Consider the following 10,699-nt stretch of genomic DNA (forward strand, 5'->3'; position numbering starts at 1 on the left):
CACATCCTTCACTTCCTCAATTCAACCACACACACACACACACACTGACAAATCTGTATATCCAACGTGGAAAGGACAGAAGAATACGAGTCAAGAGGGGTGAAGGAGAGGACCCCGTTAACAAAACTCACAGGGGAACTGACAGTGATAGACAAGGGCAAACAATGAAACCACGTCCAAACCCCCACCCTCCTAAAGGACAATACCAGGGAATCTCACCCCTGCCACACAAACAGCCCTCCCTTCTTAAAGACACAATATGAGGAGTTGTCAAACACTCACATTCATAAACAATGTCTCTCTCTCTCTCTCTTTCACCCCCTTTCTCACTAAGGCACAATGGTCGGGTGACACACGTCTCGAGCAGAATTAGCCGCCGCTTCCTCTCCCTGTCAGAAGAAACAAAGTTAGCCTTCCTCAGAGCTTCACATAGCTCTATTTATAAACAATAACAAGGCTCGCCCTCCGCAGGGTTTCACCAGAGAGCGGCTCGACACATTGTTTTGAGCGGACAAACATCTGTCTGTATGGGATTATGTCTGTGTCATAATAATTGAACAAAATCTCCCAATTGAAACAAACAAAAAAAGAAGACCTCAAAGGCAAACCTTACAATAAAACTATACAAGAGCGCTACATGTGATGACAATATTCTCATCTTTCTTTCACTGATCAGGAATTCTCTTTCAAATTTGCATTTGACATAAAGCATCAATCTGTCCCTCCAAAAGTAATAAATAGGCCAATGGGGACGCAGCCTTGTAATATCTGCCTACAGGTGAGCTTTGTGTCAAAACTGAAAAATTCAGTGATGAAACGGAAAAAAAGTGGCGGCAAAAGAGAAATCCTAAAGAGTAAAAGAGTCGGTATCAATTTATTTTTATTCACTTTCAATTTTTTTTTTTTTTATTCAATTCTTGGTTGTTCCATTATTATGATACAAATTGAATCCCATATGTCTGCTGCTAACCTGCATACATTACGGAGGGTCTCACCTTCAAAAGCTGCACTGTTTGGTTGTAGCATAGCCAAAGATAAGCATGTTACTGAAAAACGTTTAAAGTCCACCTCGACTCAAAAATGCTTTTGCTTATTGTTGGATGTTTAAGCTTCACTGTGCAGAATGATGTATGTGCAGAGTTTGACACTAGAAGGCTGTTTTTTACATTGATCTGCTGCAGTTTCTCTGCGCTCACCTCAAATCTGAGTTGAAGATGTAAACATATGAGATGATTTTGTGACATCTGGAATTCAATCATAGTCCAGAATGCAACATACTTAAGTGTGATGTGAAACTTGAAGCCTCCACTACATGAAGGATTTTTCAGTGAAGACATCTATTATTTGAACTTTTGAAACTTTTCTGGATTTCTGGATTTTTAAATGAAGAATTAAATATGCTTTTAAGAAATTTTAACAAGTTTTTCTTGTGGAAAAAACCACATCAGACACAAATTATTCCTCTTAGCATATTTTTTAACATTTCTGGAGGGAATCTTTAAAAAAAAAGTGTGGGGAAACTGCCTTTGTGTTGCAATTAGTACATCATGAGGTAGCCGGTATTGTTGCATTTTTAAGCAGTTAACAGTTTTGTGTGACTTTGTTTGGAGTTCCTGAACGTGATATCAACATCATCCATCAATGTCACTCTGTCAACACTGCAGCCTAATGCAATTTAAACTCACTGAAGTCATGTAGATCCACGTACGCTTTTTGCAGGAAATCAAATCCAAACAAACCGATACAACACCTGATGACACGTAGACCATTGTATAAATATATACAGCAGACGTAATTACACTTAATGCAAAAAATATGGTCTGCAACAAAGTGAATTATTGGCGGAATCCCCCTTTAAAACTTCTTCAAAGCCTGAATGTGTGCACATAACTCCTACTATTTTCTTCTGGTAAGACAGTCTAGACTCAGTTTATGTCTGCACTGATGACATGTTACTGCTGAAAAAAGTGCACTAATAAACTGAAATTCAAAACCCTTTTTTTATTGTACAGTACAAGCAGGCAGCGGACATGGAAACTTATCATTTCTGACCGAAAACTTCAGGACAATCCAAGATTTAATTTTTAAATAAATGTCTTAATGTCTCCTTTTTACTGACCCTAAACCATGCGTCTCAATATTCAGTGTCTGAGAGGAGCTGGCAGCTAAAGAGAGAGTTTGAGGAGACAAAATTACCTTTAAGTTCAGTCTTTCAGCAAAATATTGGTTGAGAGGGAGAAAAGACAGAATGAGGATTTGATCCAAGAGGAAAATATGTGAAAACAGGAAATGAGACATGAAAGAAAAAGAGAAAAGAACACAAGAGTAGAGCGAAAACGGAGGGAGCAACGGAGGTGAACCGTCGCTGCAGCCATGATTGTTTTGGCCCTGAGTGTGATTCGGTTTGGTGGCCTGATTTCTGCAGAGGGAGAAGAGGGAGGATGGGCGGGTGGGGATTTGATGATGTCGTGTTGCGGGCCCTCACCTTCAAAGGGCGGCCCCTGAAAGGCCCTACTAATCACAACATGTGATGAGACCGGTAGAACAAAGACAGCCGGGCAGAAAATAACAGCGTGGGAACTCTGGGTGAACTTGAAATACAACAAGAGGGCTCACCCCTCCTTCCCCATCCTCCCCCTCCCCTCCCCCCACCACCTCCACCTCCTCTCCCACTCCCCCTAGTTACACACACACACACACAGACTAGTGTGGACGCACACCTGTGTTTATTGTGACAAAGGCTTCAGGTTGCATGAACTCGGACATGTGTGAACGTAACTCCCACACTGACACACACGCACACACACACACGTACACACACACATAGAGCTCCAATAATCAGTTCGATGAATGCGGGAGTGCATCCCCCCCGCTATAAGCGTAGCCTTGTACAACAACAATAAGATGAAAACAGCCCTAAGTGCTTCCTCTCATTCATATAAACCAAACAAGGCAGCCTCCTCTCTCTGTGATGACTATTACGCCTTTGGTTGCTTTCGGCTCCCACTGATAAGGATCTCCATACTTTTGTGTGTGTGTGTGTGTGTGTGTGCGCGCGTATGTGTGTATGTTTAAGTTAGTAATGTACAATATAGGTTTCTCTGATGATCTATATTACCACAAGATAAAAATCAGACATCAGTGCATTGCTTCAGAGAGTAAATGGAGGTGCATTTAATCTATATTACAGTATTGTTTCCATGTCTGATGAATCATGATTTTATGTTTCCTTATTACATGAGCACGGTGCATATTTCCTTGTCTCATTCATAGCCTTTCAGTTGTGTTGTCTGGAGAGGATATCTCACAGGAGGCGTTATTCATATATATAAAAAAAATGACCTTCACTGACATTTTAAAACGTTTTTGTTTTTCCAGTTTTTGTGAGGTGTGACAAAAATGTCACCGTGTTGCCAACAACAACTGCTTTCAATGTGGATTACAAGCAATGCAAACAAAGCTAACAGTGTTGGTGAAACTGAAAAACGTTTTTCTTTAGTTGGTAGTGAATGTGTTTAAAGTGTTTTTAACATTATCACTCTAAGTTTAATTTTGGTCAAATTCTTGTTGGTTTGTGTGTTTTTAGAGTACATGTTATGTTGTTATGTACTTTTTAAATCATGCATATCAATAAAGTTTTAATGTGTGACATAAAGTACATGTTCTTTTCTGTTTGTGAGTTATTAACCTGTAGAAATTATTACATAAACATATTCAGTATATTACTATTATTGATAGTGATACTGTTTCAATTACTGTTAAGTTCAAATGAATAGGCCTCTTATATCATATAGATCATATAGATATCAGGTCTGGGCAGCTTTGTAAAAGTTCAACAAGACAGATAGTTGAACAAACTGCACCATCTTACAAATTAACAACATACCTGATTTAAAAAAGGCCCATAAACCCACACACTTAAAATCACTTAGTTAAATTTTTTAGCCAGTTTGGGTCAATATGGCTGCACAATATTGACTTAATGTTACCCAGACAACCACTCAAGACAAGGGGTTGTTTTGACCCAGCTTTGGTGTTATTATTTTATTTTACTGTTGGGTTATTTTCCCAAACTAAAGCTTGTTATAATCCTCTACTGTTTTTAAACTTACATATCACAGATTGTTATTGATTGTTAATAACTTGTGTATCTTTTAAATGTCATTTGCACATTGTTTTGTACAAGAAACAAGACATTTGTGACAGTTTTTTAGCTAAAGCTTGAGTGCTACTGGGTAAAGTTAACCCAACTGGTGCTATATTGACCCAAACTGGGTAAAAATTTTAACACAGTGATTTTTTACTGTGCATTAATGACACAGTATCTACTTGATAACTGCAGCAAAAACATTTGCCTTATGTTGATGTAAGATATTTAAGTTATATAATAGCCCATCTGATGTATTATCTTCTAGTTATTTAAACATGTCACAGTTCAGTCCCTGCAGGAGACCCTCCACTGAAGAGCCACAGCTCCACATGCAGAAACATGAGCCCTCCATGTATACAAACACACACCAGCAGCTCTGTCATATTATTTGGGGAGTGTGACCATTATGGGAGCCACCAGTTTTGTGGTGGTGATGATGTGGAAACTCAAGGGAGAATGGGGCGAGGACGGCTTTGATTGCATTATGCTCTTTTGTTGAGGGCGCTCACAAAGTCCTTGAAGTCCCCACAGCGTCTTTACCGTGCATGAGGTCTCTCTGTGGGGTAAGATTAGACTTGGTGGCTTCCTCTGGTTGCGGCAGTGCTCCCTGTCTCTCCTCCCGGGCTGAGTTAGTATTGGATTACAGGTTCACACGCTCGCTCGCAGACCGCCCGTCGCCCCGACCAATTGCTCCATTCATTCCAGCGCCGGAGACGGCCGTCGGCCTCTGATTGGTTATCAGCGCCGGTTTAGGGAACTTTCCCACGGCCAGCGCGTGCTGACAGCCGGCCAGCCACTCCTCATCACCACCGGGACACACACGGGGGAGGAGGAGGGGGAGGGCGTGGGAGGAGGAGGAGGAGGTGGTGGTGGTGGTGGTGAGGGGGGACAGACACGGACCGAAAGTCCATTGGACCGCTGTCAAAGTTTCTCCAAAGATCCTTTATGTTTGGGAAGATACGTCACTCGGATGTCTTGTGTCAAACAAGCTTTAAAACTTCACTGAAGCACATGAGAACTTCTCTGGCACAAACAGTGTGATTATGGAAAAGAAGAAAAGAGGAAAACTATTGAATCTAAGAGAAAAAAAAGGCAAGAAAAAACTAATCAGACAATATTTGAGAACCAATGATGTGGCCTCCATGTTGTTCAGTTCGGCTACACATCAAGAGCACAATAACTACCAACAACACAACATGTCACTAAGCATAATGTCTTATTAGGCTATAATCAATTTAAGTTGTACAGCTGAAAAAATCAGAAAAACTGTAAAAAGGGGGGAAGCCAATCTGAAAATCAGACCGTAATGGGTGTACTAGAAAAGACATTAGCTCACATTAAAATATATTTGATTGAGTCATTTTAGTCTTCTTGGCTTGAAATTTGATTTGATTCTTCTTGTGAAACTCAGCGGCCCAACTCACAGATGCACCAAATCTTTCCTATAGGCTACTAAAGTTTAAAAAATGATTAAGGTAAAGAGTAGATTGATGGTTCATGACCTTGGAAACAGCAGTTGGCAAAACAATCTCACCACCAGATCTATTCATTAGATAATCTGGAGCTGGTGCACAACTGTTGTTTCCAAGGATTAGCTTTCTGACATGGATGAGAAGTCTTAAAAGTGCTCATACTTTTTTTTTTTTATTTAAATAGTGGGCAACTCCATCAGCTGATGAAAAGACTGTCTGATTGAAATCTCCACAAAAGCTACTGAGTGAATATCACTAAAATTAGGCTACTATTGTACAAGTTGTTACAGAACATCAACATAATATCAGAAGACAAAAAGGCAAAAAGTTGATGATGAACCAAGGTATCGATAGTCAACATGAGAATTTATAAGAGCTAATAATGTCACATTGCACACAGTTCAGGGTCCACAGCAGTCGATAATTTAATAATAAACTAATAAAAAAGATAATAATGATGATGAAATGAAGATGTTTTGGTAGAAAGACAGCTGATGACACATGTCATTGTCAGGTTCACTTTTAAATCACCTCAACAGTCTCCAGAAACACCCACAGAGTGAGATGTCTTTGCTTTTTTTCCTCCTCTCAGACCTGTCATAGCGCACTAGGATGTGCTTGGGCCAACTGCGCTGTCACTCAAACCCACGACCGCTCTGTGATTGGCTGGTTCGGGTTCGGGTCACCGCCCATGTTGGCCGGCAGCAGCGTTGAAATGACACCGTGAGAAAGCTGAGCGCTTCAAACGGAGGCGCTCCGGACAAACCTGGACAGAAACACGTCTGGCAGTCACAGCAGGCACACTGAAGGACTATTGTGGACGAAATCAAAATGAAAAGGAATCACGATTTTAGCTCCTCGGACAGCGAGCTGGATGAGACTATTGAGGTGGAGAAGGAGAGCGCAGATGAAAATGGGTAAGTTTTTTTTTTATTATTATTTTCTCTTATTTTCTCTAATAAAGGGATTCAGCCTTACGGATGGCCGACGTGAACAAAACACTTGTAAAACTAACTTTACTATTTATGAATCATATAAAAAATTAAGTAGATCCTGGACTGAACTTCCCTGTTGCATTTTTTTATTTATTTTTTTTTAGGAATATGAGCTCTCCTCTGGGCTCCATGTCTCCCACGACATCAACTCAGGTGCAGGCGAGGAAGAGGCGTCGAGGAGTAAGTACATTTATATTAATTTATCCGTTTGTGCGTAACAGCTGACATTGTGCGTGATGTCTTCAATTATTGTCATGTGCGCTTGTTTCTTCAAATAACTCAATTAATGTGCTGTCTTTCATCAGATAATTGAGAAGCGACGTCGTGACAGAATCAACAACAGCCTGAGTGAGCTCCGCAGGCTGGTTCCCAGCGCCTTTGAGAAACAGGTATGATGCAACATATCACTTAAAGACTGAATTTAAATCTCAAAATGTGAAACCAAAAGCTCAGTTACGCAAGTTTGGATTTTTTTTTTTTTTTTTTTTTTTTTTTTATATATATCTAATTGGTTTTCATTTGTCTCTCTCCAAACTTTAGGGTTCAGCCAAACTGGAGAAAGCAGAGATTTTGCAGATGACTGTCGACCATCTGAAGATGCTTCATGCTGCTGGGGGCAAAGGTATGAAAAATGAAAAAACAAACAAACTAAACGATAACCTATTATGAAATAAATTTCTAGATTACACAGTTAAACTGGTCGGATAGGTCTGGCAATTATATCTGTCTTGTTTTGACTGGTTATTTACTTTTTCCCAGTTTCAGTGCCAAGAGCATATTGCTTCATGTCAGGCAGAATTCCTTCAATTCTGGAAAAACTTGTTTTGTATTTGCAGTTCTGTTTTTAAACTAAAATGTTGTGTGTGTCCCTCCTCAGGCTATTTTGATGCCCATGCCCTGGCGATGGACTACCGTGGTTTGGGTTTCAGGGAGTGCCTGGCTGAGACGGCCCGCTATCTGAGCATAATCGAAGGCTTGGACAGCACAGACCCTCTGCGGATCCGTCTGGTATCGCACCTCAACAACTACGCCAGTCAGAGAGAGGCCCACTCCGGCCTGAATCACCTGGCCTGGGGTTCTGCCTTTGGATCCCCTCCTGCCCACCTGACCCACCCTCTCCTCCTCCAGCACCAACAGGGGGCAACGTTGGCTCCTCTACCCCGCAGTGCCACCAGCAGCCCACAAACTCCTCTGTCATCCACCTCCACTTCATCCACCTCTTCCTCCTCCTCTTCTTCATCATCCACATCGGTTGCAGACACTCACGTCCCAGGTAGGCGTAGCGGCAGCGCCACCCCCCACTCAGACCAAGGCCCGATCCGTGTTCCTCCCACCACCGCCGCTGCAACCACCGTCCTGCACCACGCCTTGGTCCCCTCATCGGCGTCCAAGCTCTCCCCTCCGCTCCTCTCCTCCCTCTCGGCGTTCCCCTTCCCCTTCAGCGCCTTCCCCATCATCTCCCCCACCGCCGCCATCAGCCCCCCTGCACCGACATCCAGTGTGGGCAAACCCTACAGACCCTGGGGAATGGAAATAGGAGCTTTCTGACTGAAGTGAAAACCTCAAACACAATCTACATATAGACTCACGAAGCAGCTGAGCTGGACTTTCAAGGACAAGACTTTTTATTATCCTTGCTAAGAAAGTACTATTTTTTCTATGATGTTGACCTCCCACAGAGGATATACCTATAGCTATAGGATTTTTTTTTTATTTTCTTGCTAATGTATTGTGTTTTGTATAGAAGAAAAAAAACAGTGAGGAGGGAGACCACGACTAAAAAACAGCAAGAGTGATTTATTGTGTTGATTGATCTGTGCTCCTGCCCACCCCTTTAGAAGTCTCACCCACTGTTGTCAGCCTATCAGGAATGGCTTTCCCAGATGGTCAAGCAGTCGCCTGTCAAGTTCCTTGGTGAAACCCCCCCTCCTCACCCCAACACCCCCCTTTGTTTTCTGAGCTGAAACACCCAGTGTTGGTGCCCTGGTTACAGAGAGAGGCGGTGTGAAAAGAGGGCTTGAGGTGGTTGAGAGTCACCCCTTTTTACAGCATTTTATGGGGTGGAATAACCGAAACCAGGTGTTTGTTTGACTAAATACTGGGAGCAGAAGTTAGCTACCAGCTTGGTTGAAATCAGCTTAACCATGATTTACTCGCAACCTCTGATGTTCATTTGGTACTCCATTGTTTACGCTTAAAGTTATGTTTCCTGTCTGCAGTAAATTTTGTCCTTAACATTGCCGTTTACAATCAAGGCTTCACATATGTTTTTTTTTACCAGCTTTTCCACGTTTTTTTTTTTTCATTTCTCATGTAACTGAGAGTGATTCTTATCTCCTAGTCTTACGAGTTATTTTCTTGTATTTGTAACAAACAGTAATAATCAAGACGGAGTTCATCTGTATCATCTGTCAGTTGCAGTAAAATAATTCAATACAATTCAGTTCTTTGTCATTGACCTGAGACACATTAAGCAATATCATCCTTTACACCTGATATTTTGGTGTCTCCTGCTAAACCTCACTGTGAGTTTGTATATTTTATGGTTGTACAAAGCACATGCAAGCACTGACAAATCAGATTTCTCAGCTTTTCAAAGTCGTTGCTGGTGGTAATGACAACTTCCCTGTAATAAAAGAGTTCTGATAAATCACTTGCAGCTTTATCAGCGTCTTTTCATGTGAACGAGTGTGCGTTTGCGAGTCTGTTTGTTTGAGTGTGTGTATGGGTATGAATGTGTACTGTGTGTACTGTGTGTGTGTGTGTGTGTGTGTTTGCTTGTTGATGCCTGCAGTTGTTTGTGTGTGTGTGTGTCTGTATGTGTGTGCTCAGTACGGGCTGACGCCTGGTATCAGATGAGGCTGCTTGTTCTCTCAGCAGCCCTCTGTGTGTGCACAGGAAACCATTAACAAGGAGGGGATATCCTGGACAATAGCAGCCTGGCTGGCCCCATGTGCTGCGTGGGAACTAGAGAAGGAGGAAAGAAGGAGGGAGGGAAGGTTGGAAGAGGATGAAGAAGGAAAGAAATGAGGGGATGGAGCGTAGGGTAGGGTAGGAGATGGAGGGAAAAGGGGGGAGAAGAAAGAAACAGGACAAGGGGATCAAAGGAGAGAGCAGGAGTAAAAGACTGAGAAACTGTGAGAGAGGAAGTGTGCGGCAAACAGTTTTGTCTCTTTGCCATCTTTTCAGCTCGCACCAGCTGCACCTTCTGTTCTCAGCTCCTGCACGCCGTCCTCTCCTCTGATGGAGTAAAAGTTCATTCTCTCTCACCGAAATGTTCCTCAGTTTTTCATCTCTTTATCTAAAATCTCTTTCTTCTTTCTCTCTCTCTCTCTCATCATTCTATTTTACCTTCTCCTATATTAATAAGGATGATGCAGGCTCAGGTAGTGATGTAAGCTTCACTGCAGCCAAAACCAAAAGGTCAAAAAGCTGTGTGACAGTTTGTCTCCCCCAACTGGTGAAAAGTGGTATTTCATGATGGAGAAGACGACTCAGTGTTTTGTAGTGAAATGATTACTTGTATATCACTTATCAAAGAACAGCAAACACTCACAGCTTCTTAAATGTATCTATTTCATGTTTTTCATCAGTTTATAATCACTAAATCATCCTTTTTTTCACAGCAGACATTTTGACTTGTCATAATAGGAAAAGCACAGGTGTTACTGATACCGTTAACAATGACTCTGCTCTCATTAAGTGTGCCAGTGAGCCAGAACCCAGCTGAACCCTGAGACTGGTAAAGATTATTGGATTGCATTAATAACATTAGTTTCCTGTGGTTTTCCTGCTGTGACTTGTAAAAATGTCTACTGTGAAAAAGGACAATTTAATCTTTGGGTTTTGGTTTAAAAAATGTGCGGTTTTGGTCCTTCCTCCCTGGTAAACTGTGATGGGTATTTCTAATTGTTATGTTATTGTATGGATTTATATACATTAAATAAAAATCATTAGTTGCATCCTTAATAATACATTATAATTTGTGTGAAATATCGTTTGAGGAGTATCAAGACTGTGACAGATTGCTACACTGGAAACATAAAAGCATTTGAAAGAAATCACTCTCGAAGCCACACGTA

General features: G+C 41.6%; 1 protein-coding gene across 1 annotated transcript; it reads left to right on the top strand.

The window, feature by feature from the left end:
• Positions 1–6,214: 6,214 nt before the first annotated feature.
• hey1 (hes-related family bHLH transcription factor with YRPW motif 1) lies at positions 6,215–9,270 on the top strand. The gene is made up of 5 exons (XM_042436517.1): positions 6,215–6,539; positions 6,722–6,797; positions 6,923–7,006; positions 7,158–7,239; positions 7,495–9,270. The coding sequence occupies exons 1-5, from the start codon at positions 6,454–6,456 to the stop codon at positions 8,163–8,165; spliced, it is 999 nt and encodes a 332-aa protein (XP_042292451.1). The 5' UTR covers positions 6,215–6,453; the 3' UTR covers positions 8,166–9,270.
• The last annotated feature ends 1,429 nt before the right edge of the window (positions 9,271–10,699 follow it).

This window comes from Thunnus maccoyii, chromosome 15, assembly GCF_910596095.1.
Source record: "Thunnus maccoyii chromosome 15, fThuMac1.1, whole genome shotgun sequence".
NCBI classification, from domain to species: Eukaryota; Metazoa; Chordata; class Actinopteri; order Scombriformes; family Scombridae; genus Thunnus; species Thunnus maccoyii.